The 21,449-nt window shown below is 44.9% G+C and overlaps 1 protein-coding gene and 1 long non-coding RNA gene across 2 annotated transcripts in view; one reads left to right on the plus strand and one right to left on the minus strand.

Annotated features, from left to right (window-relative positions):
- Nucleotides 1-5,126, plus strand: part of LOC126536619 (uncharacterized) — a 39,159-nt gene extending 34,033 nt beyond the window's left edge. The window contains exons 16-17 of the mRNA XM_072287468.1: nt 1,315-1,505; nt 3,200-5,126. Of these exons, the coding sequence (XP_072143569.1) occupies nt 1,315-1,505; nt 3,200-3,375 (367 nt within the window). The 3' untranslated portion in view covers nt 3,376-5,126. The remainder of the gene's footprint in view (nt 1-1,314; nt 1,506-3,199) is intronic.
- The window catches only part of LOC129386154 (uncharacterized), a 209,086-nt gene that overhangs the window by 69,943 nt on the left and 117,694 nt on the right, over nt 1-21,449 (minus strand). The window lies entirely within an intron of this gene.

Below are 21,449 nucleotides of genomic sequence, written 5' to 3' on the forward strand. Positions count from 1 at the left end.
CACTTCCAGCTTGATGGTACTGGAAAACAACCTCCTATAGAGTGCAACTATCCCACTTTACCTCAGTTAGCTGTGGCATTTCTGTTCAACATCGTTCAATTGAACATAACACGATGCTATATAATCAATTACTGTTTCTCAAATTGTTACTTTCCCCCTGCATTATATATATATATATATATATATATATATATATATATATATATATATATATATATATATATATATATATATATATATATATATATATATATATATATATATATATATGTGTGTGTGTGGCAATTGACGGTGCTGAAAGATGCAGCACGTGTGTCGAGTGAGTTCACGAACAACACTTTGTAATGTGGTTAATGTGGCTTAAATCATGAATCCAGGACCACAAATTGGTGAAATGTAATGCTAATGCATTTCTTTCGCATTTACCTCTAAATCTCTAATGACTTTCTTTTGCCTTCCTATTTAATCTTGATCTTGCCGGTAGCGAATGCTACGAGCGTAAGATCGCTTAAACCATGAAATGGCCTCTTCCGGAGTTAAATGCAAATAATAAACCTACGTGTTGGTACACCAACACAAAGTAGAAACATCCACTCGAGATACACACCCAAACATGTTACAGCGAAGCTGTTAGCCTCTAGTTGGTCGGCATTTTTCGTGTCGGTGTCAGCTAACAAAAATATGGGCCGATCCCGGCGGTTGTGCAGGGCCAGGAGTAGTGGTTCGTACCCCTGTAAGGTAGAGGCTGCAGGTACTCAGCAAAGTGAAGCGAACAGTGCATACATTCTTTGAAATCACGCATACAACATACTGAACATCATACGTTTCAATTAAGAAAAAGCACAAAAGAAGCATCCGAACAGCATAATTGTGACAACGCGCTCCTGATAACAATGCGAAACACGTACTAGCACTCCCCGCATACGTTTCCCGGTAAATATTATTGGTGCGCAAGCTGCCGTCGAGGTGGCAGCTTGCGGGGAGACGTCCCTAGAATTTCGTATGTAAAAGAACCAGCCTAGCAACTGATTTCAATGTTGTTGCAGCACCGCCATGGCAGGCGGGCGTGCTGTCAAAATTAGCATTACTACCATTACTCCAGATTTTTTTTTTCAATTACAGCGTAGCGTTATAACAGCAGCAGCACTTTCCATCAATGAAAACAGTTGCTCGGGTATGGCGTTGGTGACGCTTTTGTCCGGTTTAATTATTCCCGGTTAGCATATTAACAGCTCGCGATGTGTATTCACATTGTACTTCACTGAGTAAGTACTGTTAGACGATGTCGAAAACACCACTTTTCTTATCTTCCAGAGCGGCCGAGAACGTCGTTTTCAAAAGCCATTTTATTCCCAAAGGAACTCTTGTGATAGCGAACCTTCGGGCAGTGCATATGAACCCTGAGTACTGGAAAGACCCAGAAGAGTTCAATCCACTGCGTTTCTTGAACGGAGACGGCTCGCGATTGTTACCAAAGCCTGATCAATTGATTCCATTTTCTGTTGGTAAGTTCAACACATGTATTTACCCTGCTCCGTTACCTTATTAGGCTTGCCATTTTGGTTGTATCTGAGTAGCACCTATCGCTGTACCTGTTCATTTATGTAGAAGCCGCGGGATGAAATTATTGTTGCTCTTTTACCCACGAGCGTAGGTTAGTGGCACGTATGCATGGCTTGTGCAAGTACCAATAACACATCGAACGAATACTGCAGTCACTTTAGTACGAGGCACAGTAGAAAGGCAACAACAATCTCTCTATTTAAAAACAGTGATACTTCTATAGGTCGCTATGTTTCAAATATTGCTGGCCCTTTCGATGGATCTGTGCACATTGGCTAAGCGTCCGATGGAAAATGTCGGGTGAGCGCAACGGACTTAGTGTGGTCGCGCATTTAAAATGCGTACCAAGAGCTGCCACCGTTTGGCAGCTCTTCCGTATTTTGCGTTGCAAAGTGCGTACGCATACAGAGCCACCCATGTGTCAGGGGCCGTACTGGACTGGAAAACGTTACTGTGCATGATCCGGCAGGACGTGCTTAGCCCGTAGCAGGGCGTAGTCACAGCATCTTGCGTTATAATGGTTCGTAATAGCAAATCCCAGCCGATTCTTACGCTGGACATAGTATTAGCGAAGGCGGCCGGACGAGATTTTTTAAGATCGCTTGCTTATGACACGCTTTATGGTGATTGACAGCGCTCAAAGCCTACGAGTTGCGCAAGTTTTCAGTCGGGGAATTAAGCTTCGCTGGCGCACTTTGCTTCGTTAGGCTTTGCTCTTCCACAACGCCGCATTCAGTGTGAGATGCTCGTACATAAGAGCAGTAGTGTCAATACTGCTTAACTTGGTGTGAAATATACATTGTATATCTCTTGCTGTGTTACGCCATTCCAGATCTTCCTCAGCACTGCAACAAAATATCCATGCCATGAGTACGAAAACAAGTCACGCCATTCATTAAGAAAGCGTGGGCGCCTGCTCGCACTATAAAGCCGAAGTGAAAAGTTATCCAATTGTCATTAAGTGTCTTGCGCCTACCATTCCCAGCTACAAGCAATTTGCCGAGAGTACCGCGTGTCGTCAATTTCTCGTCCTGTGCCATTGAAAACTTGAGGCATACTAGGCCTAAACGCTGTACATGGCATAGTAGTAAGAACTTACAAACGTGATGGAGATGGCCGCAAAATTCAAGCCCGTCATTTGGGGTAATCCCGCATGTGGCGTTCTTTGTGTACTCGAAACTTGTTCCTCTTCATTTCTCCGGGCCCTTTAACCAAGTTCTTGGTGGGATCAGGGGTTGACGCAAAAAAATATATGTATGCTTCGCTTGAATATCATCCGTATCTTTCTTTCCCTGCTAAAAACGTGGGCTACTAAACATACGGAATGTTTGTTAGAGGCGTAAAAAACTAGGACAAAAGGTGATACATCAATCGGAATTTTCTCGTTATTAGTTACTCATACAAGGATTAAATAGAAATTACTTCTTGGCTGTGTCCCCTATTTATTTCGTAACAATCAGTTACCCAGCACAAAAAAAAAACGATTTACTTACAGAAATGTAATAGTCAGTCTAATGCGCTCCATGCGTCATTAATCTGTGTTCGTGGGCGAACATTTTCCACTCCAGTACCATGGATCTACATATATTCTATCGCCGCTAATGTTTCCCTAATTTATCTTTTTGCGTCGTTTCAGGAAAGCGGATGTGTCCGGGAGAAACAATGGCCACGGTCGAAATTTTTTTGCATCTGACAACAATCTTGCAGAAGTACAACGTTCTCCCACAGGAAGGTTGCGACGTCAATCTTTCATCGGAAAGTACATCGTTCAGGCTTGCGCAAAGGCAGAAGCTTCGTTTTCAGCCTCGTTGACATCTACGAACAAAAATTTTGAGCCACGTATACGTATATGTGTCTAATATTTGGCTCAGAAATTGTCCGTATTACTAACTACTCAATATACGAGTGTCTCACTGTTCTCTGGGGTTCAGCAGAAAAGGCAACTAGTGCTCGCGCAAACGTCAAGACTGCCACCTTTGAACTTTTACAGGAAACGGCTAGTAAAAAATTATGGCCTCCGAGATTTGGCAACGCGCTGCGCGCACCGTCTTGAAAGCCATGTCGACAACGCATAGTGCACAGCTTCTTCTAATTACCGACAGATGGACGCCCACTGTCAGTTCTTGCAGTTATTGCAGACTCGGTGCTTGCAAACACCCATTTGGCGGCATTGCCAAACTGTACTAGGAATTTAATTTTTATTTATCTTCAGGTATGGCACATGATAATGATGGGATAAAAAGCTGCAGTTCACATTTCATCGAATAGATTCCACCAATCTACACCCGGACTCGGGAAGTACCACACGCAATGCAAAAGTCGCGTACACTGTGTGCGATATCTTTTGTCGATTCTAGCCGTCAGAATTTGTTTCATTTGTCTCACACAATTGTTTGATATGAAACAAAGAACAATCTTTTTAGTTAACTAATATTACATTAATTAATAAAGCATTAAAAAGAATATCTTTAGCAGTGTTCGCATCAACTGTGACTAAGGAGCTAAACTTTGCGTAGTTTGTTGTATAAAGCTCGAAAGTAAACACTTGAAATTAAGAATGCATATCAAAACGCTTTCTTGCGTCCCCGCAGCTTAGTTTTCCGTCCACTTCACACCTGATGCGAATGATTTCATCTTAAATAAGGATCCACCCCATATACTAAACTACTCAATAAATATGTTTTCTTTCTCTCGCTCTCTTACGGTTAGTCTAACAGCTTTGAAACTTCAGGTGTGTGATGAGAACAACGTTTGGATTGCACGAAACTTGGAATTCGAAAAAACATACCGGCGTTCCCTACATACTCGTATTTAGCGGCGGAGCTGACGATTACACAGTATCCGACAATCTGACGCCAAGTGCTCGCCGCACCTGCGAAAGAGTCAGGAGAGGCATGAACAGAACGGCAATAATTATCATCGTCAACGTGCGCGCCTGTGAGAGGGAAGGCTTGTTGCTGAGGGTTCAGCCCCAACTGCTCGAGAGCGTTCCCTCTCGATTTGGGAAACTGCACACGGCGGCGTATTTAGACGCGCATGGAGATGGGGAACGGCAGCCATACTGGTGATCTGGAGGTAGGTGCGATAGCAGTGAATTTGCCTCCATGGCGCGTCGCGATATTTGATAGTCTAAACGAGAAGCTAGAGTTTTACAGCGTGCGACAGCACAGCTTCTCATGGAGCCGCATAGTGGGGCATGTGCCGACAAATATTTGCTCCGTCTGTTACTACCTTTTTTAAGAGTGAAAAGCAAGAGACGGGTATATACGCAACACGTAGCTTGTAAAAATTCCAGAGGAGTTGCCGACTTTTGCATTTTCAAAGCAGTTTAATCACGAGTTGTTTTCATGTCAACTAATCGTAGCAGGTTCCTTTGTGATCAGCTTAATTTATGCCCGATACCGAGCCCCGCACATTCCTCACCGCGATCACGCGGTCACAAATACCTCTGGTGCTTAACATACTCCAATAAATCTTTACATTTGAGTATTTATGTATGTGCATGATATTGTGCAACCACATGTAATCACTGTCGTAGAAAATAAATTTCAAGTGCGTGTGAATATTGTCTTATTCTGTCCTAAGACTTTTCAACGAAGGCATTGTTATAGCTATGCTCCTTACGTCCAAATGTGAACTTGTTTTCGTAAATTGTATCGGCCAGGTGAGAGACCTGTCAAAACGTTTCCACTGCGATAATCAGTGATACGCTGTGAGATAGCAGAGAGCTTGAGCCCTTGCGTGCTGCCGTATGAAATGCACCTGCTCGAATGGCGACACTTTCCGTGAGATAGAGCGTTCATATTTGCGCGGCTTCTACCGTGATGCACTAGGTCGCGAAAGCTATTAGTTATGAAGCGCTGAAAAAAAAAGTGTACTTTCTTGTCGTTGAATCTCTGTTATCGACATCGCACGCTTCAAACACGCCTTAGAACAACCTTTCGTCGGGGCATGCTAGCTTAAAGAATATGAGAAATGGGCAAATTACAGGGCTCAACCAAAATAACTAAATTTCTTCTCTTTTAAGAGAAAGAGAAGAATTTCTGTGGCAGTACATTTTTTTAGACTTCTCGAGGATTCTCAAGCATCAGAAGAATCGGTGCAAAAAGTTTACTTCAACACAGAAATTCCGCCCCCTCTACACCCCAAGAAAGAGAAATTCATTTTTGCAACCTACCTGGTAGAGCAAATAAAGGCAGACAGAATGAGCACGTGAATTTACAGATACCGCAAAACTTGCTTATCCCAGCTACGTAGGTTTTGTAAAAGTGGTTGCGAAAAAGCTGATATTTTCGTTATATTAATAAATATGTAATGAAATAATATTCGACGATTTGCTTTTCCGAAATAAAACTATTTATTCAGCTGCAATATATGTGTATATATATATATATATATATATATATATATATATATATATATATATATATATATATATATAATTGCGACGTTCTGGACTAGACAGAATAATGTTTTACAAAATACTACCTCCCCCCCCCCCATTTTCGTTTGTTCGTAAATAAGTTTTCGCCCTAATTAAGAGACCTGCTTCGAAATTGACAACATTTTGACATCTTTTTATCAATATAATGAATGAGTTTTGTACAATCACTTAAGCGGTTACCTAATGAACATACTCTCGCCTTAACAAGGAGGAGGAGGAAGAAATGAAGAGAGAAGACAGGGATGTTAACCAAAAATGCGTCTGGTTGCCTACCCTGCTCTGGGGGACACGAAAGAGGGAATAGAAACTTAGAGAGAGGGATGGGAGTGGGAGTAAAGCCGCGGTGAGCTCTCGCACGCACGCGGAGGGCTTGAACGAGTCAAAGGCGTTCACATAGGCCAGTCGCTCTCCAGAACGCTTTTCACAAGTACCCTATATTAGTCAGGACGAAAAAATAACGCACGCTTTAATGATGCACTAAGCAAAAACAAGGTATTCGTCCCTAATGCATAGTACAAATGAGGACTGCTAGTGTTGACCAGGGGCTAAAGCACGCCTCACAAAGTGCGACATCGTCAAAGGATATGAGTTGTGCGTCTATTACATGGAGAGTTGTTCTACACGTTCTATACATGAAAGTGTATACGTGCTGCAAAAACAGGTTCGTGTCAAAAAGTAAAAGCGAAGTAAACAGACAGGGAAGCGACCAACTTGTAGAAAAAAGGCAAAGCCGATGCATTCAAGAAAGTAAATATATCACTTTTAAATGAGCCGAATTGGCAATCAGGATGTCAGCACACACACAAAAAAAAAAAAGAACCATCAGATTTCAGTGAGCCTCAATAAGGAACATATATGAAGTATGTTGCAAAAGTGCCAGGACCACCATTTCCGAGGCCAGGACATCGCAACTATATCACTGCCATCATCCATCGCTCTGCGCTGGCGAATTCCGAACGCATATATCGTGAACACATAGAAGTTGGCACACACCGGGTAATCTTCGCGATAAACGATACGCTGTTGGTAAATAAAGCATAAATATAATGGTATTCGCTAGGCTGGGATCGAATACCTAGTCATTTCAGTTAAAGACCTGCGGACAAATTGACCCACATGGGTGCAGGTAATAAAATGTGCTCTGCGGAACTAATAAGCAATGAACTGAAATGCGGATACTGGTCGGCAATGATGATGCCCCCCCCCCCCCTCTTCTGGTCCAGCGCTAAGCCCTAATGGGCCTGCGCATTTCGCCGCTACTCTTAAGGAAAAACGGAATGTTCGCAAACAATCCACCCCGGAAGAAAAAGCGTAACCGGACTGTAGGGTCTCAGTGCAGTATGACAAAAGAGGAAGACCTTTTAAGTCCGCCATGACAGCTTGACGGAATGTGCAAAATAGGACCTTCTAATTTTTTCAAGTGCTCATGTTTATTTTACATTTTTAGACTATACAGAATATTTTATTATTTGCCTAATCACGCACCACTTCATTTATTGGTTTCCCGCACATCAGGCTCAGATAGAGGGTGCTCCTCTCAACCTCAACGAGTCGGCTCACGAGGCTGCGCGCGAACTTGCCCACCACGCGCTACCCCTGACCAATCGAAAGACGACTCCCCAGAGAACAGGGACACTCCCTCCACCTACAACGAGATTACTAAACACTACTATCTCAGCCGTAGAACCTACTTCTTCTGTGAACTTAAATTGCGCTAGGGACGAGACACTGAGGTAGAAGAAGACAGGACGAACACAGACTAGCAACTGGTTTATTGAAATCACACAATGCTGCCTCTTCGAACTATGTGCATGCCCAAGCCAAATCATAACCGCCTGAATCTCCCTCACCAAGCCCCAGACATGAATCGAACGGCAGAAGTGCCTTATTTGAACGAGGCGAGTACCACCAACATAAGTGAGCTTTATCATCAAAGAGCAGCCTTACGTCTAAAAACTGCAAGGAAGTATTCTCGGGCAATTCAAAGGCGAAATTCAACTTGGTGGCTGTGGATTTGAAAGACTGAAGAACGTATTTCGCTACCTCTTCAAGGTCATCGTCAAAGTTAGTAGTTAACAGGATTAAAAAGTCGTCCACGTATCTGAAGACACGAACTATGTGGTCGTCAGTAAGTACCCGCGACAACAAGCAATCTATTTCGACTAAGTGAGCACCGGTGCAACACTTGATCCAATAGATATACCTCGTTCTTGTACATAAAAGTTATCGTGAAACCTCAAGATGGTTGAGCTAAGGTACACTTCCAACAACTCTAGGAACCCCCCTATAGAGACACCACTCGCATTTCGGAACGCGACCACTCCCGAACTTTCAATGCAATCGCGAACCACCTGGAACAGGTCTTTGTGGGACATGATGGCGGATCAGAAGACGGAAGTACCAGGCCCATGTAATCTGTGCGTCAGACAAAGAGGTGCACTGGTAGGCACGGGTCAGTCTCCGTCCAATATGTTTCAAGCTTCTGCACCACTAGCAGCCCACGCCATGACCCTTCAGGAAGACCTCGTATGCAATGAGCTCACTGCTTTTCAGAAGGTGCAGTTGAGCGAATTTCTCTTACAGCACAGAGTTAATAACGGGTGTTCGCAGAACGCACAGCTGCTTAACAAACAACTTTCTGATTATTTTCTTCCTTTCGCACGGAAGCAGAAATAACCTCGGAACGTTATAACTTATCACTTTGAAACCTCGCGGCGAGGCTGGCTGCGTTGTTTTAGGTCACATTCCTGAATGCACGTCAAACATGGCAGCTGTTTGCTTATATTAATGTGCCCTCACTGTCATGTCCAGAGAATCGCTGTCAAAACGACGTGACTAAAGAGCAAAGCTACAGTCCTCTGTTTGTCTTTGCCGCTAGAGAAGCGGTCTGTGACAGAACATTCGAATAAGAAAAAAAAACAGAACTTTCCCCGCTATATTCAAGGACCTCGTAGGAACTCTGGTGAGAGAGAAAAAAGGGCACATAGGTCGACCTGAGCTACAGTTTGCTTTGGCCTACTGCCCTGCGCTAAGAAAAGGCCACGTGGCTAGAGAGTGGTGATGAGTGAGGTTACGGCGTCCTGTTCATAAAGGCAGGTAGATAATACAGAGCATTGAACGTTCGCTGTGTCCTAAGAAGAGGAGAGATCCTCATTTTCTACTTGGTGTTTCAAATACTAGCATCAATGTGCAAATGTTCTGCGACATTGGTTGTTGGTCTAAAATATTCGTAGAGATATGAAGCAGGTGAGGGTGGTAGGGGATGGGAACAATATTATCTGTACGAGTAATTCATCTATTTACCGACACGTATCAATCACCCCACGTAGTGCCATCTGTTGTTTCGCACCTTCCGCTGTTCCAGATCACAGTCATATTCGTTGTGTCCGTCGCTATCTATTTTACAGAATAACCAAAGGCTTTTAGGGGTTATTTATTATATTACAGCAACGCTGTAAGCCCCTAGGTGGTCGGCGTTTTTCGTATTCGCCCGTGAACAAAAATTATCATCAGCAATCTCTCATCAGCCCCCCCCTCCCCTTCTCCCTAAGCAAGCAAAAATGAAATGGCTCGTTCCCCCCGTAATGCAGAAGCTACAAGTACTCAGTAAAGTGAAGCGAACAGTGCCTACATTCATTGGAATCACGCTTACAACTTTCAGAACGGCGTACGTGTCAATAAAGAACAAGCTCAAAGCAAGCATTCTAACCATCATTAAAGTAATGCATACCCCCCTCAGCATTTGTAGTGATGGTTTGCAACAGCTTCGTTGGACATGCACTTTCGCAGAGCCTGGATGGCGAGTCAGCTTTTTCCTACTCGAATCCGATATTTGCGCTTGAATTCGTTAACAGTTATACGGTCACTCGAGGTGCATTTACGCCGTCGGCACCACAGTCGGCGTCGCCACTGTCGTGCTATCCCGCTGTCGACGGCGCATGCACAGCTCGCGCACGGAGTTTTAAATTATGGGGTTTTACGTGCCAAAACCACTTTCTGATTATGAGGCACGCCGTAGTGGAGGACTCCGGAAATTTCGACCACCTGGGGTTCTTTAACGTGCATCTACATCTAAGCGCACGGGGGTTTTCGCATTTCGCCCCCATCGAAATGTGGCCGCCGTGGCCGGGATTCGATCCCGCGACCTCGTGCTCAGCAGCCCACCACCATAGCCACTGAGCAACCACGGTATTCAGAGACGCAAAGTGCACTTGGCTGAAAAAAAAAGAAAAAAAGAAATTGCAGATCCGACGTTTGCGTTCATTGACGTTATTTTTGACGGCACACGACAGTCGTGACGTGACGTGAAATGTTACCTTGCCTGCTCCGCTTGTTTGTTGTTCTTGCTCCGCTCGACGCTTTAGGTGAGCCTTAGTTTCTCGGCACCAAGTGCGCACTTCGGCGCTATTCTGGGTTGTAGCCATATTTTTTCTTTCTCTATGTTGTAGTGTTGTAGTTCACAAGACCGCCTCCTTTCTCTCTCTATTCCCTCTCTAACATTCTCCCCACCTCCTCTCTATACTGTCATTGTTATTGCGGGTGAACACAGAGACAAGCGCGGCAGCTCCTGCACTGCATTTGTGGAGGGGTCACGTCTAATTGCGGCGTCCAGAGGGCATTGTGCACATGCGACGCGGCGTAAATGTTGACACGAGCTGCTCGAGTTGTCTTTCCTTTGTGACGCACTCCTGTCATGTATTAACGCGATACCGTTAAACGCCCGATGTCGCAGAAAATCCGGTGTCGGCGCCGCAGGCGCCACTTGGCAAATAATCACTCTGAACCACAACAACGCAAGCCCTCCGCGTGGCTCATACCTTTCCTTTCATTCTTTACAAAGTTATTCCTCGGAAATTTCAGAATGACAGCTCATAAACAAATGTCAGGAAACAAAACACCGACAACGCATTCCTTTTATATTCCTGTGACGTGGCACGTTTCAACCACGTCCCGACGTTAACGGCGAGCAGGACCACAGCAGCAGCAGCGGCAGCAGCGGCGAAGTCAAAGAAAGAGGCTAAGAAAGCTTCGGTTTAAATGCCAAGCGAAGTGGACACACCGTCCCGTTTCCCTCAATCAGCTCGGTCGTGGAACCCGAGCAGCCTTCGGCCTTCCACTGCTGGCATTAGCCTTGTGCGTACGCACGCTATAACCACACTAGAGTTCCTGCTTCGCTGCTGTGCATTTGCACTATAGTCTCAGTGGCTAACGTCGACGATTTCCCGTCGGTTTTATTTCGGGCGCCATCGCGGTGAGACGTGCGCACGCCACTGGCAGTGCGCTTCGTCGAGACAGCGTAGTATCGCCTCTGCGTTGCTATCGACGCACCCTAAGCCTTGCGTCGTGAGCCAACTGGTAGCTGCCAGGGCGATGTTTCTTCTGGCTGGCAGCAGTCGCCTTGCGTACTGTATCGCGCCAACGTGTCGCTGCTGCACATATTTAGACCACGGTCCGATGAGTTCAAGCGCAACTGTAAACCTTGCTAGTGATGTCAATGCTTCGCCCTTCGGGAGAAACTGCCGAATTTATGCGAGATCCCCGTTCATTTCAGCTACTAATTACTTTCGTTTTCCTTTCAGCGTTCTGTGCCGTTAACTTGCTTAACTTGTACGTTGCGAACGAATATCACACATGCTGTTTGATCTGTACACTGACCGTGATGATTCGCAGCTGTTGTTCATTGTAGACAGCGTGAAAATGTTTACATTGGAAGATCTATCTAAGTGCCCTAACCGCTTGTATACTCGTAAAATGTTCTCGCAAAAGCCTATAAAATATGGTTAAGAAACAGTAGGAGCGTACATTTGTATGCGGCATTTCTCCGAATGCCTATCATAAATATATCTACTTGAATAGAGCGACTGCTTGTCACAAGCTACCGTCAAGAAAACAAAAAGGCAACAATAAACTCAGCTATCTAAGGGAAATTTATCATCGACATTTTTGTTTATTTTGTAGTTTTTCTTACTCTTATTTTCGTCGCATTCGCGTACTTCCTGTTAGTAATTCCTCGCTTGCCTGCACAGGTCATTGTAACATCGCTGTTAACAGTTGGGACTGGCATTGCGACACTAGCACTGGTCGCCTTCCTCTGGTCGTGCTATTGTTTTAAGGACACCGCACGCAGTCCGCTGCCTCCTGGACAAAGAGGAGTACCTTTGCGTGGCTATCTACCATTTCTCAGAGGACAGCAACATGAAGCTTTCAGGGATATTGCCGACAAGTATGGCCCTCTCTTCAGGTATGAATGACGACTAAGCATTATTTTTAGCCAACATTGCTATTATCAGCGCAGTCGTCATTTATTCTCACTTAAGCATATACGGGGCGTTTCACAACGCGTTCTAAATTCCTTCTAGATGGGTAAAATGAGGTAATCAAACGATTTCTTCTTAATTGCTTTTAACACAGAGGCATACGTTTGAACATGAATCGAGGTTGGAAGTACACATTTATTTATTCAAATTAGACTAATTAACTTTTTCGCTGTAATAGACAGACGATTGATAGAAATTGGAAAAGCTGGAACCTCGTCATTCAGTGTTCTCATACCCAATTCCAGAAATGCACAAGGTTTTCGCTGATAATTTTACACGTAAATAAATTTCGACCAACTTTATAAAGACGTTCTCCCTGTCAGCGAACATCAGACGAGCACCTTTATTAAGCTGCGTTCCAGCTCGCTTCATGCTCGCCCGACGGTGAGACACAAGTAGCCACGTCACTGATGGACGTCAAATAAGGGCGCGACAGGTACGATCGTCAGCCGTTCAGTTTCGCATCTCTGTGCGAAATTGGTGGAAGCGCAATATTAAGCTGTCAATTTATCAGTGACAACAGTTCACATTTTTGGAAATGATTATGAGCTCCTCGGATGGCGCGTTTCAGGTCTTCCACTGGGACCAAACACATTAATTTGTTTTGTTGTTGTTAAAGAGTTTAAATAATATCATTTGCATGATTTGTCTATTTTTAGACAGAGTCATGTTATAATGGACGCCTATTCGATAAATGTAATCAAGAGAAATTCGCTTAAATATCGCCTCTTCGCTCGTTTAAAGGAATTTTTATCTCGGTTCGTGAAACATCCCCGTATTCGCATTGCGCAACATATTTTCCAACAGCTGGCCAACCGCTATACCAAACGGTCACCAACGTGTTAGGCAACGTCATTGTCGCCAGAGCGTTGAAAACCGCGACACTGTTGCCTGCATAAACGTCTTAGCGGCTTTATGGGCCAGTCCTTCAATTCCAGATGTGCACATAGGCATTCTTTTCAGGATAAAACTGGGAGTCATGAACGTCGTTGTACTAAACGACTTCGAGAGCATCTCGGAAGGCTACACTCTAAGAACAGTTTACACCCTTTGGCGTGCCCCTTCTGCCACACAACAATAATCGTCATCTGCCTTGATGCGTTTCCTTTCTTTAACGCTGAACGGCACGCGCGTTATCAGCATAGAACAGTTTACACCCTTTGGAGTGCCCCTTCTGATAACGCGCGTGCCGTTCGTTACTGGAAAGTTCCGGGCTCGCAGCGTTAAAGAAAGGAAACGCATCAAGGCAGATGACGATTATTGTTGTGTGGCAGAAGGGGCACGCCAAAGAGTGTAAACTGTTCTTAGAGTGTATTCCAAGCTCTTGGGGCGACCGAAAGCATTGTTCTTGGATGACGCAGGTGTCAAAGGTAACGGAGACTTCACTCTATTTTATTGTTAAGCGGAGAAATATGAAGAGGTAGGCTTCTTTAAGGCCGGCTATCCCTTAGGTCCCAAACAATTCTCCGGAAACAAAAAAAAGAAAAAGAAATAACAACACTCCGAGGCTTCAGTGCATACCGTGAGGTACTAATCCATAACCCCTGTGCGGCGTAGTCAGGTACATAATAAACTTAAGTCAACGAGAAGCGATAAAAGACATTTTTTGTACATGAAGGACGAACTGCCTGTGCGCATATGAAGCAGTGGTTGGAATACAAAAAAAAAATTAAAAACATTTTGAACAGAAATCGTTCAATTGGAATCTCCCACAATTTCATGCGTACAGAAGGACGTGGATAACACTGATATTTATTAAGCATATCGCGATAGCGCCCTCTAGAAAGTGAGAAGTTTCCGCTTCGGCAGCAATGTGAGGTCCTTTCTAGCTAATCGGACAGCTCGGGTCAAACTCGGGATAGTCACAGGCGGTCCATACAATTTAGGCAACAACGGCACACCACAAGGTTCAGTATTGTCCCCACTCCTCTTTAACATTGCCATGCACAGGCTCTCGGAGGAATTGTCCAAAATCCCGAGCTTGGGGCACGTCATATACGCTGACGATATCACAGTGTGGGTCCCAAGGGGGTCACTCGCAGCACTAGAGCAGACACTACAGGCAGCAGTAGACACCACAGAATCCTTCCTTAAGGGCACCGGACTCAGGGAATTGGGGGGACCTAGTAAATCTGAACTGCTGCTCTTCAGACAGGGGAGACAAGGTGTTAGAAACCTTGTGCCTTTAGAAACTCTGCCAATAAAAATCACAGACAACACAGGACGGGTCATACCCAGAGTAGAGCAAATAAAAATTCTGGGTCTTCTCATTGACGCAAGGAGCTGTAACGCTACGGCCCTAAACCGTCTCACAGGTCAGGCCAACAGTACTTTAAAGCTCCTGGGCAGGGTCTCAAACCGAAATGCAGGCCTCAAGGAGGACAATCTCATCAGAGCATATCATACATTTTTCATCAGTCATGTGACGTACATTGCATCATACCTGAACTGGGGGAAGGGAGAGAAGGCTAAGCTAAACGCACTTATACGCTCCGGACTCAAAAGGGCTCTGGGACTCCCGCACGGAACGAGTACCGAACTCCTCAACAAGTTAGGACTTCATAACACTATAGATGAGCTCATTGAGGCACATTCGATGTCACAAATTGCAAGACTCTCCAGCACTAAGCCAGGGTGTAAAATTCTAGATGAAGTCGGAATACTGCCTCGAGGAGGAGACGTCTCTAAGTTCAAGATACCCAAGGAGGTGGAGACACAATTAGTTGTAGACCCCATACCTAGAAATATTCATCCTGTGTACAACAAGGGCAGAAGGGACGCCAGGGCCAAATGCATTTTGGGTAAACTGCACCAACAACACAGCTCAGCTCTTTTTGTCGATGCAACTAGTTATGGATCGGGCAACCGCTACGCTATTGCCGTGGTCGATGAGAGCGGTAAATTAATAAACGCGGCGTCACTAAGAACCACCTCCATTCATGCCGCCGAAGAAGCAAGCATAGCACTTGCAATTACAATGAGGAGAGGCTCCACGATTTTCTCAGATTCCCGTACAGCTATTAGGAATTACTCTGCCGGCTTCGTCTCAGTGGAAGCACAAAAGTTACTTATACACAGTATTAATACTCATAATTACGACCAACTGGATAGCTCACACCTAGTCTGGTTTCCGGCTCATCAGGGCCACTCGGTCAGCCCCAGTGGCTGCAATCCTAACGAGCAAGCTCACTCTGCTGTGCGAGATCTCACATGCCGCGCATCAGATCAGGAACTGCTCCAGGATGACTGCGGCTCCTACAAAGACCCACTTACTACTTTTCACGAGATCACCTCACACTATAGGGACGGCAGGAGGTTTTCCCCTCCCCCCCCATCAGAAGCTCAACCGAGCACAGGCAGTCACATTAAGAATGATTCAAACTAAATCTTATCCCACACCTTTTGTGCTTAACAAAATTGACCGGGATTTTCCCGCGGAATGTAACAGTTGTGGACACACTCCGTGTCTATTTGATCATATGTTCTGGCTGTGCCCCAACCAAAGGGCTTCGGATCTCAACAGTGAGGAGGACTGGAGTCGGCGCATATCCAGCGAAGTCCTCCAAGATCAACTCCTGGCCGTCCGGAGAGCTCACGACATCGGGAAAGCCTTTGGCCTACCGGTGCCTACGTGGGCGGAGCCACCGACTTAGCCTTGGGGCTTGTGCCCTCGGACCCTAGTTTCTCTGGACTAAAATAAAGTTCTTGCCATGCCATGCCTTTGCAAAGGATCCGTTTCCAGCCTTACCAGATGTCTGAAACCTGTCACAGGCTTCTGCAATAACTTATACGACCATGTACAGGCGTTTTGCTCTATTTCTTGTCGAGAATTCCCATGCACCCCAGCGTGACCTTAGGGGAGACTGCGAAGGCGCTAGTCGCACGCTCGGTGGTGTTCAGGGAATACGTGCACGAAAAGCACGTGGTAAAGGGAATCGGGAATGTGCACTGATACCACAGTCCTTCACTGTACCACGAGTCCTTTAAGATTGACACGAAACACGAAACGAACATGCAAACCAATGTCCTGTCTGGGAGATCTGCGCTTCGTGATGTTACAGCGACTAAATTCTGCCCAGCAAAAGCAGAGTCGCTTTTCGACCAAACTTATTCGTATTTCAAACGATTCACTTAAAGGAATATCAGACTCATTGATATCTGACAAGCCATTCAATATGACAACAAACTCTGTTTGAGAGATAGGGCTTGTACAGCGATGCGAGGTCACGTGGAACGTGCGTAATATTAGTACGTTTTCTGGTTTCAGAGCGTACCTCCATGTCACTTTGTGCCTATTTTATGTATTGGCTTCAAGCCATTATTTGCTATTTAATAAATAAAATCCATCAGTGCGAACCATCACCTCTTCAACGGCACTACAATACCACGCAGGTCTGGGTGGTTATTTATTTTTGAAACTGGACATAGCGCTCTGATAAACTCGCGACAAAGTTCGCAACGATGGTGATAAAATTCAACATCTGCCACATTGCGCAACTTGAAGAAATAGGCAGCACTCCACAGTCTACAAGCAGTTGTGGAAGTTAATGAACATTTTATTGATAAACTGCGCACGTTCCTGCAAATGAGGCGTCACAAATATGTTACATAATTACGCAAAACACGATTTAACTGGCGCAGTAAAAATAATGGCTATAAAACGGCTAATTTACCTCCAAACTGCTATTTCACAGACGATTACATTACGGCGAATGCAGGCACCATTTCTGCTGACAGGCGACTGTCTATTCCTCCCATCATGCAGGTTTGGCAAATCTCAATGGGCAGCCCTGGGTCGAGAACTGAAGGTTCTGCGTTCGGTCCATTACCTCAGGGTCGTACTGTGGAAAGACGATGAATCAGCAGATTGTGGTAAGAGTTCGAGTGAGTAACTAGAAAGTGACCGTAATGGCGCCTTCCTTAAGCGGCGCGTTTGCAACGTACCACGAGTTCACTTGTTTACATAGTCTGACAGCCTTGCCTAGCAGCTGCGTGACGATACAATGCAATCATAACCAAATATGCCCACCACAGCGTGCAGGTGAAGAGGAAAACTCTTGAACGCTATGATCAAAGCGCCAGCCTATCTTCATATGAACGCTTTGCTACGAGTTCATCACTGTTCGTGAACTTGAAGTATTTAACTGAGGTGTTTAAATGCATTAGCGCTTGCTAACATTATGCACATAGTAACGTTTGCACATAACATTAGCATTAGGGTAACATTAGCACATAATAATATTCATCATCATCATCAGCCTATTTTCTGTCCACTGCAGGACAAAGGCCTCTCCCTGCGATCTCCAACTACCTCCGTTCTGCGTCAACCGATTCCAATTTGCGCCTGCGGATTTCCTAATTTCATCACCCCAGCTTGTCTTCTGTCGCCCTCGACTGCGCTTCCCTTCTTTTGGCACCTATTGTGTAACCCTAATGGTCCACCGGTTATCTAACCTATTCATTACATGGCCTGCCCAGCTCCATTTATTTTTCTTAATGTCAATTAGAATATCGGCTATCCCCATTTGCTCTCGGATCTGCACCGCTCTCTTCCTGTCTCTATCGGTACAACTATCATTATTCGTTCCATCGCTCTTTGCGCGGTCCTTAACTTGTTCTCGAGCTTCATTGTCAATCTCCAATTTTCTGCCTCATACGTTAGCCCCGATAGAATGCACTGATTGTACACCTTTCTTTTAAATGATAGTTTTAAGTTTCCAGTCAGGATCTGACAATGTCTGCCGTATGCACTCCAACCCTTATTCTTTATTCTTCTGTTAATTTCCTTCTGATGATCAGGGTCCCCTTTGAGTAATTAACCTAGGTTAACGTACTCCTTCACATACTCTAGATGCTGACTAGCGATCCTGAAGTCTTGTTCCCTTGCCCGGCAATTCATCATTATCTTGATATTCTGCATATTAATCTTGAACCCTACTGTTACACTCTCTCTGTTAAGGTTCTCAATCATTTGTTATAACCTGTCCCTAGTGTAGCTGAACAGGCAATGCCATTTGCAAACCGAAGGCTGCTGCGGTATTCGCCGTTGATCCTCACTCCTAAGGCTTCCCAGTTTAACAGCTTGAATACTTCTTCCAAGCATGCAGTGAATAGCATTGGAGAGATTGTGTGCCCTTCCTGAAGCCAGCCTGTTCCCTTGGTTGACTAATGTCCACTCTTGCCCTCATTCTATTGCAAATTATCTTAGTGAATATTTTATATAGTACTGGGAGTAAGCTAATGGGCCTATTATTTTGCAACTCTTTAACGTCTCCCTTTTTGCGAATTAGCATGTTTGCATTCCAGTTTTCTGGGATCCTTGAAGCTGTAAGACATTTCGTATAAGGGGCCGCAAGATTTTCAGCATGTCTCCTCCAACTTAAATGTGCTACATTTTCACATATATGTACATGCACAGTGCTACAATGGCGTTATAAATTTGTGAAAATCCATTCCGGCGGACGTTAATGATGCTTCTCCAAATAATTTGTACCTTTCACGAAAATATGATGTAACGAACAGGGGACAGTGCCAATGAATTCTCTCATCTTTAGTAGCGACGGCGTTCACGGCTCGGAAGGCTCGCCTACAGAAATTTGAGCTCGGCACGCGCCTGAACAATTCTCAATGGCAGCCGTCAGTGTGATACCTCTCCCTCTTATGACTGACGTTGTCTTGTGCCACCGAAGCTTTGTCGTTGAAATTGGCATATTGGATTATTTATCTTTGTTTGAAGCTACGGAACTTATCCAAAAGCGAATGGAGGACATCGCTATCGGTCATCGCTATTGCGTTGTATAGTCTGGTGATATTAAATGCGGTTTTAATTTTTTTGTATATCTGATGAACTGAGAGTGTCGCACAAACGTCGTTTTCTGCCTATAATACTCGTTTTCATAGCGATTTCTTGTTCTTGAGCGACCAGGATGAGGCCGTCTACTTGGCGAGAAAGATCTCCGACACGAAGGGTGCAGCCATCAACGCTGGTGAGCTTGTCCTGCCAAGCGTGTCCAATAACGTGACGGCGCTAGTGTTGGGCGCGCGATATGACTTCGAAGACAAGCGGCGGACCTTCTTGGACGGATTGCTCGTGAAGGCGATTCGATGCTTCGCTGCAGGCGCAGTCGTTACCGTCATGCCTATTGGCCTGAGGGCCGTCACTACACTCTTCTTCACCAAGCTTGGCCAGATAAGGAGAATTGCGGAAGACTTGCAAACATTCTTCAGGTACGGCTGTCTTGTACTTCTCTCGAGGCACAATCTTAACAAATGTGCACGCACTGCTTGATGGCGACGATAGTGATGATAAGTAATGACTGAATTGCTAGTAAAATGGGTAATTTGGTCATTTAATGGCCCTGTGGGGGAGAACATCCGAAGGTCGTCAGAAGTAGGCTTTTCCTATGCAACAAGATTTTCGCAAAACCGAACAAAGGCAAAGATTGACTTAAACAGTGATGTGACGCGTTGCTTTCATACTCACGTGAAGCAACACTATCATTGATGGATGGCTACACGAAAGAAAGGCATGCAGTACTTTGTTCAGTTGGATAAAGGAATGCACCTCGATCTTTTTAATTGGCAAATATTACGCTCGTCTCGCAAGCTCTTCAGGAAATGTTACTGAAAATTAACGCTGCTTTTATTGTTAAATGCTGAACAATCACGGTGCTCTGTCTCGGTGTGTGATTCTTTCTCTAAGTAAATGTAACGTTAGCGGCGAATGCCGGAAGGAGCTCCAGTTTCCGAAAGCCTGGAACGTACAGTTTTCCAGAAGGTTGCGTGCGTATTACTGGGCCTTTACCAACTTAAACTTCGAGTCACTAGCTTTGTCGCATGAGCTTTGTTTCAGCGACGAACTTGCTTTTGGAAATTTTGGGCCAATAATTTCTTCCTTTCTGAACTGCAGCCAAGAAGTAGTATCCGGACAGGCAAGCGGGAGACAAGAGAGCAGTTGAAGACTACAAGCAGATAATCGCTAATGAAAATGGTAACGCAAACAGCTGTTTTAAAGGTGCGTTCTTTTAGTGCTAATCCGAATAGTGAACACTACCACCATGCTGAACACATTCGTGGCAGAAAAAGAAATCTCTATGCGCTTATTGACAATACAAATGAGAGATGGCATATGCATGTCTTTGTTTATCTAACATTACATTGCCTGGAAGCGAAAGATAGGCTTACAGGCAATAAAGTTCCATCTTTGCACCAATGAACTTCGTGCCAATCTCCTGTTACCTATACAAGTAATAGTTACCACCTTCACCAAGAATGTCAAAGCATCATAAATGCTCGCCTTTACGGAGAAATAATGGCTTCGGTTATACAAAAGATTTTTTGATTAAAATAAGTGCACTAAATTATCTTTGCCCCGTATTGGCCAAGGATACTTTCTTTCACATAGTAATAACAGCGAAAGTAAATAGGGAAGGCGGGGATTAGCTCTACTTATGCACGTATTAAGTGTATAGTCGATTTCAGGACCGCGCAAGCGTTATGAGAGTTAGAAACGGGATCAGCCAGGAGCCAAGCTCATAAAGGGGTTCGTACAAAAATATCGCCCGCTGCTAGCATGCTGGCCAATAACAGCAACAGAGATGAAGAAACTAGGGCACCGAACGCATAGGAAATGTCTCATAGTTCACACATTTTTAGTTGCGAATTCTGTCCAGTATTATCTGATAACAAATCTACCGTATGCAGCGCAGTTTTATCAACTGGGTGTAAGTTAAGCCAGCTTCATTAATAGCACATCTTTTTGTTGTGTGCCCGCTATGCGTCTACACTTTGGTACCACAGATGAATTTCTCCTCGGCAACATTCTGACGCTGTTCGGCGCGGGCTCCCAGCCGACGTACCAGACCCTGGTGTGGCACCTGCTCAACCTTGCCGACAAGGTGGACCCTGTCCAGCGCAGGATCAGGGATGAGGTCGATCTGGTGGTGGGAAGAAACAGACCCCCTCACTGGGAGGACAGACATGACATGCCTTACACCATGGCTAGCATCTGGGAACTCTACCGCTGGAGGACGCCAGTGTTGCTTGGAGTACCGAGGCAGTAAGAATAGACGGTGCTGACAAAATGTCATGCTGCGTTTCTTTTTCTATCTTGTTTTTTTTTTCAA

Source organism: Dermacentor andersoni, chromosome 4, assembly GCF_023375885.2.
Source record: "Dermacentor andersoni chromosome 4, qqDerAnde1_hic_scaffold, whole genome shotgun sequence".
Lineage (NCBI taxonomy): Eukaryota > Metazoa > Arthropoda > Arachnida > Ixodida > Ixodidae > Dermacentor > Dermacentor andersoni.